The 20223-nt window shown below is 28.3% G+C and overlaps 1 protein-coding gene across 2 annotated transcripts in view; it reads left to right on the top strand.

Annotated features, from left to right (window-relative positions):
• The window catches only part of LOC100211267 (neurogenic locus notch homolog protein 4), a 50224-nt gene extending 30603 nt beyond the window's left edge, over positions 1–19621 (top strand). For both annotated transcript variants that reach the window (XM_065796273.1, XM_065796274.1), the window contains 9 exons: positions 2017–2130; positions 10738–10848; positions 11069–11179; positions 11349–11537; positions 16052–16174; positions 16287–16511; positions 16756–16854; positions 18074–18166; positions 18436–19621. In XM_065796273.1, the coding sequence (XP_065652345.1) occupies positions 2017–2130; positions 10738–10848; positions 11069–11179; positions 11349–11537; positions 16052–16174; positions 16287–16511; positions 16756–16854; positions 18074–18166; positions 18436–19526 (2156 nt within the window). In that variant the 3' untranslated portion in view covers positions 19527–19621. The remainder of the gene's footprint in view (positions 1–2016; positions 2131–10737; positions 10849–11068; positions 11180–11348; positions 11538–16051; positions 16175–16286; positions 16512–16755; positions 16855–18073; positions 18167–18435) is intronic.
• Positions 19622–20223: the final 602 nt, after the last annotated feature.

Genomic DNA, 20223 nt, shown 5'->3' with positions numbered 1-20223 from the left:
AAAAATTATTTAAAAGCCAACAAAGACTAGCTTTTCATGTTAAAGTTATTCACGGAATTAGTAAACAAGATTGTAAACATTCACAATCACAAGTTCTTCAAAGTAACGAAGAACTTATCACTCTAGCAGTGAAAGATGTGCTCAATAACATAGTTAACAAAGTTGTTAGTGCAATGTAAAAAAGTGAAGAGTCTAGCAAATTAGCTGGTAAGAAACATCACCTCGCAATGGCTTAAAAAAAAGGAAACCTTCATTAAAGATGCCAAATCATCCTATCGCAAATTGTTTCTGAAGGAAAGACGTTCCACAAAATATCTTGAACTATACGAAGTTATTTACAAAGAATTTTTACAAACCAGATCAAAAGGTCATATTGTTAACTTTTCCTGGCTTTGGAGTAAAGCTAGAAATATACAATTAAACACTGATCCAAACGTGGAAATAAAACATCATGTTATAGTTCGATTTTTACAAAAAAAGAATTTAAAATGAGATCGAAACAAAGAAATAAAAGGAGAAATAAGAAAGAAATGGAACGATTATTACAGAAATGGCATGCGACATACAGAAAAAAGTGTATCAGAACAGGTTCTAAAGATCCAATTGACGATAAAAAATGGGGACGGTACCAACCTGGACAAAGGCTAAATGTTGACCAGAGCCCACTTCCCTTTGTTGTTCGTGGTAAGAAAACTTGCGAGTATGTATCCAAGGGTCAAGGTGCAACACATAATACATGGATCTCACAACCGGGCTCAGAATTCAAAAAAAGATAATGTTCCTTCAAATTATGTTTTGGCCAGAAGAAAATCAAACAAGCAATCAAAGCAAGCCATCATTTTTAGAGGTCAAAGAAAACGCATTTCAAAAGACGAAAAGTTTGCATGGCACAAAGATATTCACGTTTACTTCCAACAAAATGCTTGGTTAGACCAAAACGTTTGTAAGCACTGGTGTGATAAAACACTTCTTTCATTTTTCAAAGAACAAAAGCTTGATAAATTTAGTCTTTTCCTGGACAATTTGAAGGGACAGAGGCAGGAGGATTTTAGAAATGCTATGGCTGCTGCTAAAGGACTTCTCTGGTACGGTCTACCAAGTGCCACTGACCTTTGGCAACCAGTTGACGCAGGATAATTAAAGTTTGTTTTCTTCTTTTTTAATTGTTGTTGGATCATTCATGTATCAAAAAATATTTCTTATATGGTTTTAAAATACAGAATTAAACATTCATAGCCATATAACTAATCACGCTGTTTTTGGGGTGCCTTAGTTTTTGGGGTGCATTCACCTGTAGCTAAGACATTTATAATTTTATGTAATTTAATTTTTGGTATAAAATGAAGTTTTACTAATTTGAACATTCATTTTTGACGAGTCTTAACTGATGAAACACAGTGTAAAATCAAATAAGTTTAAAAAGTGGTTTTTGCTTGTGAATTTATTACAGCTCTGTTTTTTTAAAAACATTGAGCACTCTATTTTATAGAATACATTATATATATATATATATATATATATATATATATATATATATATATATATATATATATATATATATATATATATATATATATATATATATATGCATAAATATAGATATGCATAGATATATTAAATTAAATATAGATATGCATAGATATATTAAATGCAAATTATCTAGCTTACCATGATCTAGTTCTTTCCAATATTCAGTTACAAAATTATTTTATCCATATTAAAAAGTCCAGCATTTTTCAGCATGATGTTTTAGTCTCCTAATAATTTTTTGTCCCTTTAGAATTTTTTGACAAAAAGATAATCAAAAGCGGTAAAAAATTTATCATCATAGGATTTGTCACATAATAAGAAGAGTTTTATGCGTTTCTTAAAACTATTTAATCGAAACTGTCATCCAAACAATTTTACTGCGTGGTTGCTAATAAATAGAGATTCAATTTTATTGAAACAATTTTTTGTGCTTTAGCTAGCCCCATATATACATAAATAACTAAAGAAAACAATCTTTTCATTTAGAAATGAACCCTTGCTTTTTCAATCCTTGCAAGAACAATGGTCATTGCAACTACATTGGACATGGTGATTATCAATGCCATTGCCTTCCTAATTTTTTAGGAAAAACTTGTGAAGGTTTGTTATTTCGGACAACTTATAAGTTTTGAACTTTTTTTCTTAAAATGTTCTTATATATAATTATCTATAAAGTTTAGATTTAAATCCAACTATTTTTCATATCAGGGCTGTCCCGAACGGGGGTGTAGGGGGTGCTTTACCCCCTCCTTCTCCCTAAAGCTGTAATATGTGCATTTTAGTTTGCACCTTTGTACATTTAGCATTTGAGTTAGTAAGTTTTAAAGTATAGTTGGCAAATGTCAAATATCAAGGACCTTTTTTTATGTGTGTGTCTCTAGTTGGCAAAAAATACATACTGCACCCCCATGAGAGACCTCTTTGGGACGGCCCTGTTTATGATTACAAACTTTAATGTGATTTCATTAGAAACCTACAAAATACTATAAAACAACTTCAAAAAATATTAGAACTATTGAATTTTAAAAGACATCATTAAAGAGTTTAATATATAATTAAATAAAAACTTCTATTATGGATGTAACTCTTTAATATTGTATCTTTACCGTGGATTCCAGGAATTAGCCCGAAGTTAAACAAAGTTTTCAAAAAAAGCAGGTTACACACCAATCTTTAAATCACCAAAAAATTTACAACATATACCTACCACACAAAATAAACCTCCTCTTCCTATAAATTCTTACCCAGGTGTGTACAAACTTGAATGCTCCTGAAAAAAATGTTATATGGGTGAAACATAATTAAAAATCTCATCTCGCATTTACCAACATCAGAAAAACACATACGAAGGAAAATGGGATTATTCAGCAATAGTGGAGCATTCAAAAAATTGTCATGGTAATTTTAGACGGAACAATAAAAATACTTTAAAAGTAGAGGTCAACAATTTTAACAGAAAAGTGCGGGAAGCCCTTGAAAAACAACGCCATGAATGTGATGGCGGTCTAAATCAGGATGACGGAGGTTACGTCACAACTTCCTTTTGGAAACCTACGTTTTGATTATTGAATCAAAAGAAACAATTGCATTGGCTTGTATTTGTTTTTGTTTTGTTTTTAACGGTTATATATATATATATATATATATATATATATATATATATATATATACACATATATATATATTTACATATATATATATACATAAATATATATACATATGAGTATAAAAATATATATATATATATATATATATATATTTATATATATATATAAATATCGATATTTGAATCAAAAGAAACTATTGCGTTGGTTTGTATTTGTATTTGCTTTGTTTTTAACGGTTTTATATAAATGCATATATATATATATATATATATATATATATATATATATATATATATATATATATATATATATATATATATTTATATATATATATATAAATATCGATATTTGAATCAAAAGAAACTATTGCGTTGGTTTGTATTTGTATTTGCTTTGTTTTTAACGGTTTTATATAAATGCATATATATATATATATATATATATATATATATATATATATATATATATATATATATATATATATATATATATATATATATATATACATATATACAGTGGCGGCGTTAGGGTAGGGTCTGGTTGGGCGAAGGCCCAGGGCGCCGAGTATAAAGGAGCGAAACTAATTGGTTATTTTACCCTTTGCTTTTTTTTTGAATGGGATTAAATTGAGCTAGGGGCGTCATAGAAATCTCTCCCAGGGCGCTGGTAGAGCTAAAACCGGCACTGTATATATATATATATATATATATATATATATATATATATATATATATATATATATATATATATATATATATATATATATATATATATATGTATATATATATATATATATATATATATATATATATATATATATATATATATATATATATATATACAGTGCCGGATTTAGCTCTACCAGCGCCCTGGGCGAGATTTCTATGGCGCCCCTGGCTCAATTTAATCCCATTCAAAAAAAAAGCAAAGGGTAAAATAACCAACTAGTTTCGCTCCTTTATACTCGGCGCCCTGGGCCTTCGCCCAACCAGACCCTACCCTAACGCCGCCACTGTATATATGTATATATATATATATATATATATATATATATATATATATAAATATATATATATATATATATATATATATATATATATATATATATATATATATGCATTTATATAAAACCGTTAAAAACAAAGCAAATACAAATACAAACCAACGCAATAGTTTCTTTTGATTCAAATATCGATATATATATACATATATATAAATATATATATATATATATATATATTTATATACTCATATGTATATATATTTATGTATACATATATGTAAATATATATATATATGTGTATATATATATATATATATATATATATATATATTTATATATATATGGAGCTATTAGAAAAAAAACTATTGAAAATATTGCATTGGTTTGTATTTGTTTTTAACGGTTTTTTATATATATAATATATACATATATATATATATATTTATATATATATATATATATATATATATATATATATATATATAATATGTATATATATATATAAAACCGATAAAAACAAAACAAAACAATTACAAACCAATGCAATAGTTTCAATAGTTTTCTTTCCAATAGTTCCATATATATTATATATATATATATATATATATATAGATATATATATATATATATATATATATATATATATATATATATATATATATATATATATATATATATCTATATGTATATATATACATATATATATATATATATATATATATATATATATATATATATATATATATATATATATATATATATATATATATATATATATATCGGTGGCGGATTTACCATATGCGAGGCCATAGGTAAGTTTTCTATTATATTAGTTGAGTTTTTAATTCTTGTGTTCTATTGTGTTTTGGATATTTATTAGAACGTAACGAAGCAAAAAACACACATAGGTTTTAAATGTACATTAAGTATTTTTTTTATTTTGGATGAAGATGCACTAATAAGACTACACAAAATCCGATACCATTTATTTTTTTCGCAGATTTTAGGAGGATCGATTACATTGACTTAAAACTTAACCTTTCTGACTTTTAAAGACGCAAACTCATCAATTAAATCAGAACAGTCCAAGGACCGACTTATTTTATTTTCAATGGAAATTAAAGCTAATTCAGATAAGCGGTCTTGACCTATAGTGGAACGTAAATAGTTTTTTATGAGTCTTAATTTGGAAAATGACCTCTCTGCGCTTGCCACTGAAATAGGGGAAGTTAGTAAAATTCGTAGGGCAATAAATAAATTTGGAAAAATTTCGATTAAAGAATTTGCCGTAATATACTTCAAAATTTCCAGTGCATCTTTTGATTCCGCCGAAGCTTCCATTCTTAAAAATGTATTTATTTCCGAGTATAACTCTTCATGGTTCACGTCCGATTCTTCTGTACTAGGATTTCTCAGTGATATTTCTAAATTTTTACAATCATTCAACAATTCATTTGCATCTAAACTTCGCATTTCTTCGGTACGGGTTAAAAAACCTAATATTTTGTTGTATGAATCAAGCATTTTGAATCTTTCATTTAAGCTTACTAATGTAACATCAATTATTGCATTAAAAAAATCTACTTTATATTTAGACTTTCCATTTAGAGGTGTATCAGTTCCTTCATATTCAAAAAAACCTCGTTTTCGGCTAAGCCGCACTTGAGGGAATACTGGCTCAGTACCTAATTTTATAGCTATTTCTTCAGATTTTTTAATAATCGCTTCAAATGGTTCATCACTTCTGAATGATTCTAAAAAATTTTTCGTAGTTTCCACCAATTTTATCACAATAGAAATATCTGCCGAGGGATTTTGCATAACTTTACTTACTTTGTTAATTTCAAACAATAAATCATGCCAAATTGTAAGTGAAAGTATAAACTGATATGAGGATATCTCATTTGCAAGACCGTTAGCTTCAGAAACAGCAACTCCAATTGAACTTGAATCTGCAACTTTGTATAAAGCTTCTATAATTTGAACAAAATTATCTTTTACAACTTTTATACTATTTATACAGCTTTCCCAACGCGTATCTGATAATGATTTAACAGTCATTTTACAAACACATTGCAGTATGTCCCATCGAACGGTTGATGCAGCAAAAAATGTAAAAATTCGTTGAACAGTACCAAAAAAGTTAATTGCAATTGATACTGATTTCGCAGCATCACATAACATTAGATTAAATGTGTGGTTAGCACATGGAACGTAAAGAGCTCTGGGATTTTTTTCTTTGATTAAAGCTTGAACCCCTTTGTATTGCCCTCGCATGTTAGCACCATTATCATACGATTGCCCGCGACAACTCATTAGATCCAAATTATACTCAGCTAATAAATTTCAAAAAGTTTCAACTAAACCTGAACCAGTGCTATCAGTTATGTGAAAAAAACCACAAAAAAATTCAGTATTCTTCTCGATATATGTGCTTAAAACCGCCGCTGATATATATATATATATATATATATATATATATATATATATATATATATATATATATATATATATATATATATATATATATATATATATATATATATATATATATATATATATATATATTATACTTGACAACGAGGGTATCTATACTCCCTTGAATTATTGTATAAAAAGTAACCCAAAAAAATAAAGAGTTACATCCATAATAGAAGTTTTTATTTAATTACAACTAATAATAATAATACTTTGCCGCTAAAATAGGAAAACCTTGTAAATCAATTTTTTGCAATTTTATTTTATTCTCTTTTTTATACTTTAAGCTCAAGAGAAAAACTTAGGTTGTCCATACTTTAAGTTTTATTATAATTTTAAATATAGGATAAATTTAAATCATAATATCCAAAATGTAAAGTACTCCAAAAACTTGTTCGTATTACAAAATTAGTGCTTTGACCGAAACTAAAATTAGTTATTAAGTTAACTAAAAATACCATGACTGAAATAAGTCGACTATTTTTTAGTTCGACTAAAACTAGTCGACTAACTTTTTCATTCGACTAAAATTAGCCGACTAACTTTTTCATTCGACTAAAATTAGTCGACTAAATTTTTCGTTCGGCTAACTTTTAGTTCGACAAAAAAAGTTAGCTTTGCTTTTTTAATTCAACTAAAATTAGTTGAATTTAAGTTTGAATAACATATGTTGAATAACTTAATTGATTAAAACTATCTGACTAAACAAAGCTAACTAGCTAAATAATCAGACGGTAGCCGACTTTATTTAGTTGACCAATGTTTAATGTTGACATAGATTACACTTTTTCAAGATGTAATTGAGAACATGAAGTTGTAATTTAGAAATCGTAAAATGTAATTGAAAAACACAACATTTAGTTAAGAAATTGTAATATACAATTCAGAATTCATAAATTGTACAATGTAGACCTTTTATATACAGTTTATAACAATAGGTTGTTATAAAAGGTCTTCTAGAACATGAATTTAACTAAGTTAATATCACCAATCACCAAATTTAGCATTTGTATGCAACAGCAAAAACAAATGGAATTGAAAGATTGTTGTGCTAAATCCCAATACACTATGACCCAAATTTCTGTTTTGATGTTAAATCCGTATCAACATTTATTTCACCAAATTTGTTTGCATCCGCTTCTGGAACCACCAGATCCAACTTGTCAGTTTGTCGACATAAAATACATACAACCAAACAAAGTTAAATGAAAACATTACGTTTTATCTTAGCTATAACTAAGTGACAGAAGAGTAGAAGTTAAATGTGTTGAGCGAAATAACAATTGAGTGGCTCCTGCGCAAACTTTAGGTGTCAAATATAAGACACCATACAATTGAGTTTGCAGTAGAAATTCAAATTTCTTAGGAAAAAGTGGTTTTAATCCTAAAATATTGACCAAAGATGAAATCAAAGTAACATTATCATGGATTTAAAAAGATTGTCAAACGACATTGGCTGTTATCAAAACAAAGCTATTACGCCAATTTATTTCAAGCGTTTGCACAACAACAATCTTAAGTTACCTTGAAGGCATATTTTTTTCAAAAAAAAAAAGTGCACATGGAGTCTTCTACACAGTAACAAAAATAAGCAAAAGAAAGCTGGTTATGTTAGAAACATTAACGAACTTTTCAGAAATATATTCGTATTTCTTTTAAACAATACCTCTGTTAATTGTTAGAGGTAAAATGTTCGTAAATTTATTTAGCTTTACCTTATACAAACGCCTATATTTTTAACGCCTTTTTCCTTATACAATTTTTTTTTAATTTTATTTTAAAAGAAACAAACTTTATTAAATAATTTTTTTTTTTTTTTTACAAACCATTGTAAAAAATCTTGCCCAGTTCCATTGATCATTGAAAAAAAAAAAAAAAAAAATTCTTAATGACCCTGTAAGTTTTTGTTTTTGTTTTATCTTTTTAAAAATAAAGTCTTATTTTATATATATATTGGTAACGTTTATATACTCTATACGAAATTATTTATTTTTTACGGAATCAATCTCAGGGCTTGGCGATAAGACAAGTTGTGTCTTCTTCTTGCCCCGGCCATCTGTATATTGGAAATATTGGTTGTATTTATATTTTTATACGGCAAAAAATGGAGAAAAAAAAAAAAAAAAAAAAAAAAAACATCTGGATTGATAAATTGAATCTTAATTCTAATTAATTTCATTGGTGATAAATAATTAGTTTTGTGTTCTGATCAATATCACAGTGTCTTCTGCTTCCAAGATCAAAAATAATACAACCTCACAGTAAGTTAATGTTATTTCTATAATAATCCCATCCGACGGTACGTTATCAGTTAACAAATAGTAGTATGATACCTTAATAAAACGCTTTAGTAAAATACCCTTGTGTATTTTGTTTGTGTTCTGTTGTGTGTGCTATTTTTATATTACAAATTGTGCAGTTTGTTAAAGTTAAATAAAATTTAAGTTGAATTAAAAAGTTAGTCCGCTAATTTTAGTTAAACTAAATCTAACCTTAACTCCCATCCAAATGTTGATATTGGCTGGATAGCTTAGTTGGTCAGAGCGTCAAACAAGATGTTAAAACGCTGTACTGTAGAGAGAGCCATAGGAGTTCAAATTCGGTCACTGCCTACTTAGCGCTTGAATAGTACTTCGCTACGCAGAAATGTTAGTCAATAATAGACCTTACTTTGGATTAGTTTTTATGACTATTTGTGCTGTGACTTTTTATGGCTATAAGTCAACAATATCTTCGGACATGAGAGCATAATATAGCATAAAGTTCAAATAAAGATTAATAAAATTAAAAAATGTAGAGTACACAAAACTTTATTCTATTTTTCAAAATAGAGGTATTCTAAATCGGGAAGGGTTGCTAATAAGTTAGGATTGAACGAAATATAGATAATCAAAAATATAATAATCTTTCAATGCAGTGACATCGCAAATGGCTGAAGCGTTTATTTAACGGTGAAAAGGAAAAAAAATTGAAGGGTATAAAACGAACTAAAAGATTGAAGACAAAATAAAACAAGAAAATGAATCAAAGAATAAAGGAACAAATAGATTTAATAAAACAAAAACAAAAAAATCACTTAAAAGCAAAGCACCAAGTTAAAAGTAAAAAAAGGCCCAAAAATGTTCAAAATAATAATAAAAAGAACTAATTGAAACGTAAAAATAAAACGCTACCAATTTATTTACACTTTTTTTTTTCGCCAAAAATAACAAAAGATTATTATTATTTTATTTTATTTTGTAGAAGTTTTGTGTTTGCATTTTCGTTTCAATTTTTGGTTGAATAAATGGATAAAAATAGTTTTTTTATTGAGATTGGCTGATAAATTCAAGACAATTTTATATGCTTAATAAGTTTATTATAATTTTAATTGGGCGATGAATTTTAGTGTTACCAAGACTAGAATACTGCCTTTAATTAAAGTTAAATTGATTTTACTTGACGTTTTTAGCATTTTTTGGTAACAATAGAAATATAAATGAATGGCGTCAGTAAGGATGAATGTATTACTGATATTCATAGATGTTACTTTACTTTTTTTTTTTTCATGAATTGTAATTTTCATGGGGATGGCACTACTAATGAAATGTGCAGAACTTCAGCAATAAGATTTTAATTCTTCCCTCGAATTAGTTTTTAAACTCAATGTTCACAATATCTGATATTGTTATTTTATGTTTTTGTTAAATATATGCAACAACTGCTGAAATATTTTGTTAGAAAACTTACCAACAGTATCCTACATATGTATACATTATATTGCTGTCAAATTTTCATACAGTATTTTTACACCACTCATTCTCAAAGTTATTACAATTATGTAGATATTTTACTGTCAAAAAATTACTCAAACATCCTTAAAGTGTAATGTAAACAAAATAATATGTAAAATAATAAAATAAAAAATGAGCTTTTTAAAATAAAAATTAATTGAATTATATTTATGAAACAAAAATAAATTTTTTATTCGAACCTCATTCTTTTAAAGATGATAATAAAATTTGAACAAGAAGGGTCAACCTCCTTGAACTTTTTAACCACAGCGCTACACGTATAGCATGTATCTTGGGCTATATTAGGTATATATAAAATGATATAGTAAAGTCTGTTATCTTTTAGATCATAGCCCTTGTAATCCGGATCCATGCATGAATAGTGGAAGATGTTCAGAAGAAGGAACAAACTTTCAATGTATATGCTCTGTTCAGTACAAAGGCCAATACTGTGAAGGTAGATTCGTAAATTTGTTTTTATAATTGTTATAAAACATTTATTGAAGAAGCATTTATAAAAATTGATATTAATGTGCTTTCTGTAAAAAATAGTTTAAATTTTAAATAATAAACATTAAAATTATAAACAAGTATAAATGTAAAAATAAATAGTTAAAATGAAAATTGTATTTATATTGCTAAGCACTTTCTGGTTTAATAAAAACTTTTTATTCCAGTTGATAGCTGCTCCAGTTGTGACCCTTTTGCATACTGTGAAGAAGGTTTTTGTCATTGCAAATCAGGATATGTTGGAAGCGGTCGTCATGGAGACTGCAAACCTTCTTATGGTATTTCTTTAATTCTTATAATATATATATGTGTGTGTGTGTGTGTGTGTGTGTGTGTGTGTGTGTGTGTGTGTGTGTGTGTGTGTGTGTGTGTGTGTGTGTGTGTGTGTGTGTAAAGATATCCATATAACTGTTATTATTATTGTTATTATTAACATTATTATTATAGTGCATATATCAGTATCCTCAATTCAACCAGCACCAGCAACTCCTCCTGAAGAAAAAAAAGTTGTCTCTCATTGCACACCAGATCCATGCTTAAATGGAGCTACCTGTATTGATGAATCTACTGGTAACTATAAATGCATCTGCAGAGTAGGATGGAAAGGCAGACTATGTCAAGAAAAAGAAGAAAAAGGTATATATAATCGATGCTCATTTGTTAGTTATAGAATTTAAAAAATATATTCATACAAAAATATATCAGTTATAGAATTTAAAAGTTATAAAATTTTTAATTTATGTTACTTTAATGCTAGTTTTATTTTTAGTTATAGAATTTTAAAAATATATACAAATAAAAATATATAAATAAGAATTTAAAAACTATATATACCATAAAATCGTCTAAGCTTTGAACATTTATTTATCACGCATAAATAAAAAATTTTCAATTTTTTTCCTGAAACATACAAAAAATTATATTAATAATTGATATCGTAAAAATAAAAAAATGAAAAATAAAAACTAGGCTTCAATATTTAGTTTAAAATGAAAACATCTACTTTGACCGAACTTTCAATACCATCTCATAAGTTCGGTCGCTATATAAATACTAATAACGCATCACAAACTTAACGTCACAAATAATGAAAACTAATTTTTAAATGTTGTTTTATTGTATAATTATAATATAAATTCAGGTAATACCAGTAACTAAGGAGGGCGTTGCCCCGCTCTCAAAAAAAAAAGTCTTTTGGGGCACCAAAGAAAACAAAAAGGAGTACATAAAAAAAGGCCTTTTTAAATATAAGTAGTAGTATTTTTAATTCTTATTGTAATTACTCAACTACTTTATTACTTTGGCCATTATCACATTTGCTGCACCACTGGTTAATAAAGTTGAAAATAGATTTTACATTAAATTTAAAAAAGTTTTTTCAATTAACAAAAAAAACACTAAATTGCTTTAAATGAGCTTTGTATGCTTATTGGCAATTCTTGCACGCATCGTTGACCATAGTAGAACAGCAAGATCCACGCAACTAATCGTCACAGGATTTACAACGCATCCATAATTGTCTTTGAACTATAATTTTATCTCCAAAAAAATGTCACAAGCTTGATTTTTTTTTGAGCTCAAGAAATCTTTAGTTAATTTTGAAATTATGAACAAATTTTTTATTCAAATAAAATACCATGGTGTGTATCCATTATAAAATGTCAAAATTTACTGGTAAATTTACAAGTAAAGTTACCGGTAAATTTTAAATTTGCAACACTTATCAACATTTCACAATATTACTGCAAATTGTCTCATTCGTTGTTTATCCGTGAATGACCGAAGTTTGAGTATTTCAAAATTTCACTAATTTTTATAAAAAAAGTAGTTAATTTTCAAAAATTAATAATTTTTTTTTTGTAAATATAATTAATTTGGTGATTCTTAATAATACTAAGATTAAATATAGGGGAGAGTGTGTATAAAAGAGCCAATTTTAAAATGGCGTGAAAAAAACTCAATTGTAATAACTTTTTTTTTTTTTTTTTAAATTTAATAATTACATTATTGGGTAATATTTTAAAACTAAAATAAATCCGATAATAATGCTAATAATCTATCATACACCTGTTTTAAAAAAAGAAAGAAAACAGCTCTTTCATAACATTGTGTCAATGAAAGAGACACCTTTTTTTGAACACTATTAAGTCTTTTAAAAACATTAAACTGTTAAATAGACTTCTAAAAATCAGATTGTACTTTATAGTTTTATAACTCTATGATAATCAATGATAAAACAAATGATAAAACAGCTTTAATAATAGTTTTACAAATTATTCAAAATCAAAAACTACAAAATCAAAAACTACAAAAACATCAGAAACATTTTTGGCAGAAGAAGTTAATGACACCTTTGAAACCACAAGATTCATGTGCCCATCCTTCACATACCTTGCACTGGTACCATTCTTCGTTGGTCTTACCATATTGTCCATTACATGCAATACAATGATTTTTATCATCCTCTTCACAAACATTCTGTTTTTTTATTACTGATAAATCTATTTTATCATTGGAGCTTGCATCATTGTGCAATGATATGGCACCACTAGATTTAATGGAGTCATACTTTTTTTTTGTATATTTTTTTGTTTTAAACTTCTTAATAACACTTTTTTTAGGTATTTTTTTTTGTTTCTTTCTCTTCAATTTTATTTTTCTCAGGAGTGTTTGTGATTATAGCAGAGGCCATTTTACGATCCTTAGATTTTCGATTCTTTCTAGGTCCTGATTTTAAATAAGGCCTTACAATTTCAGGAATAACAACTTGTTGCTGTGATATTGATGGCTGCATTAAAGATTCTGACAATGTTATTACTTTAGCCAAACTATCTGTTTTTGTGGGTTTAACATTTGAGTTTCCATGAGCATCTGAAGTATCAATACGGACAGTGCTGAGTTGTGTTGAGGATACCAAGTTTTATGGAGTAGCATCATCTAAAAGAACTGGCTCAGGTCTATCAGTTACGTAAGATGTAAGAAAATCATCATCAGAAAAGTTTTTGGAATTTAAAGGGTAAATCTTGATAAGTTCTTAAGTCTTGATAAATCCATTTGTAATATTTATCATGCTGAAAGCGGCTAAAAAAGCATCTCTAGCCAACTGCGCAACCTGATAAATGCTGACTGTTTTTCCAGGATTTGATAGCATCCAATCATTCATAGCTATTCTGTATCTTGTTTTAAATGGGCCATAAACTGTAACGTCTACAGGTTGTAACCTATGGCTGCAATGTGGTGGAAAAGTTAGAATTTTTACAAAATGTTGTCTAGCAAATTCTATCATACGAAGATTAACATGGGAGGTATGATTATCTAATATTAATAAGGCAGGATTTTTTTCACTTGGTTTTACATGGCTTACAAAATGTTCCATTGCTTTCACAAAATTATTTTCAGTTATCCATCCTGAAACATGTGATAAACCCAATGCTCCAGAAGGCCCATTATTCAACATGTGATCCTTATAATTTACTCGAGGAAAAATGAACACAGGAGGTATAGTACCACCTGCAGCATTAACAAAAAAGAGTAGTAATGAGTGTACCTCGTTCTGCTGATGTAACCTGTCCTATTTGTTTTAATCCCTTTGCAGCTATAAACTTTGAAGGAGCTGAAACACTACTGCATCCTGTTTCATCCGTATTAAAAACCATGTGTGATGGAAATCTGTACTTTTTGTAAATGCTGGTTAGCTTTTCAAAGAATGTGTTAACATTTGCTTAGTTGAAACTTGTTGCTTTGGACAAAGATGTGCTTTCAGGTTTCCTGACTGACAAATCTTTGTGCCTCATCATAAAGCCACGAAGCCATTCCACAGATGCTACTTTATCACCTTTCCATCTTTCAGGACAAATATTATTCGCCTCTGCATACTGAAAAGCTAGTGCCCTTGTTTGTTTTTTTGTCAAACCGCGACACATTTTAGATGCAGTTTTAAGATACGAAACTAATAAATCCTCTTGATGTTTAGAAAAAATGCGCCTGTTACCTATATTTGGGCAATGCACATACTGAACCTCAGTTTTCCCAACCTTTTTAATCACTTTTGCTAAATAGGCTCTTGATATTCCAAACAACAACGCTGTTTTATTGATGGACTGGTTGCCAGCATTTACTTCCCTTACAGCCATTTCTATTGCTGAAGTTGAAAAATGACTTTTTCAGAACTTTGATTTTTAAAAAATTTATTAAACATTCTTTTAAATTCAAACGAAGCTATGTTTTACAACTTCAGGAAAAGTTATTAAAACAACTAATTTCGATAGAATAAGCTCAATGAAGCATTACGAAAAATAAATGAAGTCGTTAAAGCGCAATAGGATTATTTAGTACAAAAAGAAAGTAAATAAAAAAGTCGGCTAACTCATGGCATAAACAGTCGGCTCTTTCAAAAAATTGTTCGGTTAAATACATAACCTTAAATTAGGCAATTTTGACAAAAGCTTTAACCTAATATTTCTTGCGTAAATGAAGGGCAAATATATATATAAGAATGCAGCATGTTTCTCTTATCAAATAAAACATTACACTTAATCTTAAAAATAAATAAGTAAATCACCAAAATATTACTTTTTATTTTCAAAATCTTTAGACGCTATTTATTTTAGTAGAACTGTACATTTTTTCTGGGTTACAGGTATCCAGTGTTGCCACACAAAGAGTTAAATACAATAAGGATCGGATGCCAGTAAGTTAGAAATAATGGTATCGGCTCCTTCAAAACCTGGCTCTTTCATACACAGTCTCCCCTAATCATTTATTTTAATAATTTGCTTATTTTAGATTTTAATAGTATACATTTTTTCAAAGTGTTGTTTTGCTAAGAATTATTTCAGTAGGTTGCCTATAAACATTATTACTTTTTTTATAGGTTCATATTTAGGAACTAATTACAAATATTATTTGAAAAAAAAAATTTTATTTGAATTTTGCATACTTTTTTTCATATTTTTTCTTAAATGACCGAAGTTACATGTCCGAAGTTACATGTGTCCAAACTTAGGCGATTTTACGGTATACAAATATATAAATGTATATAAAAAAAAAAATTTGTTAACAGCTTTTTAGAGAATATGTATATATCAAATTATATTTATGTATTATTATATATACTAAATTATGTCTTAAAATCTATTTTCCAATTGCAGCTTTTGATCCGTGTGTTCCAAACCCTTGTCATAATGCAGGTACTTGTATTAATGAAGGAGACAGTTTTACTTGCAAGTGTGCTAAGCCATACACTGGAAAATATTGTGAGGAGGAAGAGAAAGGTAAGAACTAATATTGGACACAGACAATGTTATTTTGAAGTTTGGTACGTAGCAATCTTTTTTTAAATTTTTTAAGAGTTGAACAATAAAACATTTTATTTTTGTTTTTTAGCAGTCTTATCTCTACCATTACCAATTTCAACAACAACACCAATAACTGTACTTTCACCAGGAGTTCCTCAGCCATTTGTTGCACCATCAGCACCAACCTTTTTAATTAATACTAATCCTTGTCACCCAAACCCTTGTCAAAATGGTGGAACATGTCATGATTTTGACATGGGAAGAAATTACAAATGTATATGTTCTGTGGGTTATGACGGTTCACATTGCCAAGGTAAAAAATTGATTAAAAAATTATTTTCCAACTTTTTGTGTTATTTTTTAATCCCGTAAATCCTATAATCCTGCTATAATTCATACATCTCAAAATTTTACAAATTTTACTTTCGCTTTGCAAAAGTCTCATATGACCAAATGCATAAGACAAATGTTGCTAAAATATACCTGGTATAATATAGCTGGTTAACATTCCTATCTTTTTAGCTCGTAAAAATATAATGACTATTAATTTATATTAGAGGATATTTGCGCTGAGTGTGATCTCCACGCAACTTGTTCTCACGGACGTTGTAGGTGCAAAACAGGATACTTTGGAGATGGTTATGAATGTACTAAAGGTATGTCTTTACAAACTTACTAAATAAAGTATTTTAAAAAAATATTTTGGAATTTTTTTTTTTCAATTGATTTAAACTAAAAATAAATCAGTATAATAATATGTAAGAAATAAACAAATAAAAGAGTTTAATTGTTTTGAAATATTTTTCTTGAAGTTTTAGAGATTTTTAACGTAACTTTTAAATATTTCATTAGACTTTCACATTTGGAGAGAATGAAATATACAAATTGATGGATAATTTAAAGAATACGCAATAATAACAGTTAAAAAAAAACAACCAATTAGTACATAAAAATTCATTATTTTTGAGATGATGTTGAAAAAGGTTCTAAAGGTTGAGTTGAGTTGTCATTTGTGCGACACTTTTTGGTGAATAAAACTCGGTTCCTTCTACATAATGCTTTATTATGCATGTTTGACAAAACCAAATTAAGCATTTTGAATTTTTACTTAGATAGCATTTACTATTTTGACTCTAAGCATTTACTATTTTGATATTAAGTTATGATTATATTGTTTTTCAGCTTGCATTGCTACTTTTAATTTTAGAGTTTTTAAAGTTCATTGAGACACTTCCCTTTGAATCTTGGAACTTCTATATTTGTGTGTGTGTACGTAGTAACAATGCAAAATAATACGTCGCAACAATGCAAAACTGGTGAAAGCAATTGAGTCACAAAATAGAGCTACAGCAGTTTTGCAAAGTCCAAACTATTCTTGATTGTAAATTTTGAACCTTTCTTTGAATAGCCGGGGTTACAAAAATATTGAAATTTAGCTACAGGAAAATTGAATGTTTAGAACTGATCTTTTACAATGTATGTTGATACTATTATATGTTGTTGATGTAGATTCAGAAGGATGTTGTCAAGAAGGTGTACTGGTGACATAAATTCTAGTGGTTGAGATGCTGTTTTAGTATTTGGTATTTTGAAACCCAGGAACTATTTTGTTCAAAATTCTTTGTAATGCAAGAGGCCTTAAAAATGTATGGCTACAAATGTTATGTATAAATATGTGTGTGTTTGTGTATGTGTTTGTGATTTATTATCATAACAATATTCGGTTTTTATCTTTTTTGGAAACTTATAGTTAAAACTTACAACTGCTTAAAGTATTCAAAAATCCAATAAACTGCAATCCTTTGAAAAAAATTTATATACATCAAGAGCTATATATCTTTTTTAACAATCTAATTATACATTTTAACTTCTTAGTTATTTGTGATCATTGCAGTTCACATGCCGCATGTCTAAATGGAGTGTGTCATTGTAATGATGGATGGTCAGGCGATGGCTATCATTGTACAAGTGGGTTAAATAGTTATTGTTAAATACTGTTAATAATTCTGTTACATTGATATATATATGTATATATATATATATATATATATATATATATATATATATATATATATATATATATATATATATATATATATATTTTAAATATAATAATAATAATAATAATAATAATAAAATATACTTGGTGATAAAATTTTATACATTTTATTTGTCAATGTCTAAGTTATTTTATAATCTTTAATAGAGAAATATTAACACTGAAGTCTCTTTCTTAGAAAATGGACCATCGGTTCCTGTACCATCGCATTATGACACTAGCTTGTGTCCTGCAAGTTGTTTGCCAGCCACGTGTCAAGAATCTTGTCCAGTAGCGTGTTGTTTTAATAATAAGTATATTCAACTGGCACTTCCGTCTACACCTGTTATAGTTCAGCACCCTGCTGCGCAAATTTTAACTTATTCACCTCCACCACCTCCACCGCCGCCGCCTCCACCGCCTCCACCTCCTCCACCCCCACCTCCTCCGCCCCCACCTCCACCACCTCCTCCACCCCCATCTCCGCCTCCACCCCCACCTCCTTCTCCCCCTTTACCTTCATTAAAATATCCTTATTCACAAAACCCTCAACCTGTTTCATCCTCCTACACGCAATATTCATTGTCATATAATTCTAAACCTGCACCTAATTCGGCAGTATACTCTGCTTCCCCTTCATACTCTAACTGCAATACAGCTTGTGCAATGACGTGCTCACCAACTTGCTCCCGACAATGCTGCAAAAAAAGCTCTGTGCATCATAAAAAGCAAAAAAACTCAGCAGCGCCAACGTTATCAATTGCAGATATGTGTCCACCAATCTGTTCATCCGACTGCCTATCATTTTGTCCTGAAGTCTGTTGTATAATGAAAAATAGTGCTTCAAGTTCAGAGTTAGTGCAACCTAAAAAAGATGTAGAACCTGCGTTTCAACCGTATCAGCAGTTTGCTCCATCAGTGACAAGTATTTCACAAGCAACAACGGCTCATGTAAATAGCGATCAAAAAGATTTATATTACTACCCAGGCTCAACGGTGTCGTCTATTTCTTCTATTCCAGACACACAGTCTCACCAGTCGCAATCATATTTAAAAAGTTTTGAACCACGTTCGTTTTCACAACCAGCACAGCAGTCACCATTTATTGCTCCATTTTCAAGAACATTGAAATCGAGTTCACACTCACATGCACGAAGCTCCAAAAATACAAGGACAGATGGAGCCTGCCGCCCAATATGCATGTCGCATTGTTCGGCTGATTGCCCTTTAGTATGCTGTGGTGTGAAAAAGAAAAGATCTAAAATAGAAGCGAAAAAAAATTATCTTTAAAAATATGAGAAACAGAGGTGTAAATAGCAGAACTAAAGTCGCAACTTTTAGATTCGATATCAATACGCGTTAAAGGTTTCTTAAAAAAAATAAAACATGAATGGGAATGCTTTTAACACTTAAAGTACTCTAAAACATATGTATAAATATATATATATATATATATATATATATATATATATATATATATATATATATATATATATATATATATATATAAACACACACATATATGTGTGTACATAAAAAAGAACTAAAAAAGCAACTTAACTCAAAACTATTTTTAAAACAAACAATTTGTTTAATATTCAAGAAATAGAGTTGAGCCCACAATCTTTTAAAAAACTTAAACGCCCCTATTAAAACACTCTTTTCCTTAACGTATCAAGTAATCTGTCCTATATGAACATATTGTGTATAGATATAGTTATTTGACAATATATATTGTAAAGTTTTTTTTCAACATTTAATTTTTAGATTATTGATTTTTTCGGATCGAATTAAAGGAACATTCTGTAAATTCTATGAGTAATTCAATACCAACCTTTCAGAATCATTTATAAAATAAACCATCCATTCGGAGGCATTAATAAAATAAGCATTTTAAAATAAACTTTTGATACAATAATTTTTTAAATTGCACATAAATCTCCTTAACACTTTGTTCCACTATTATTGTTATAGAACTCCAATAAAT

Source organism: Hydra vulgaris, chromosome 04, assembly GCF_038396675.1.
Source record: "Hydra vulgaris chromosome 04, alternate assembly HydraT2T_AEP".
Lineage (NCBI taxonomy): Eukaryota > Metazoa > Cnidaria > Hydrozoa > Anthoathecata > Hydridae > Hydra > Hydra vulgaris.
Note: the sequence above shows the minus strand (reverse complement) of the source record. Positions and strands in the feature narration are given on the sequence as shown.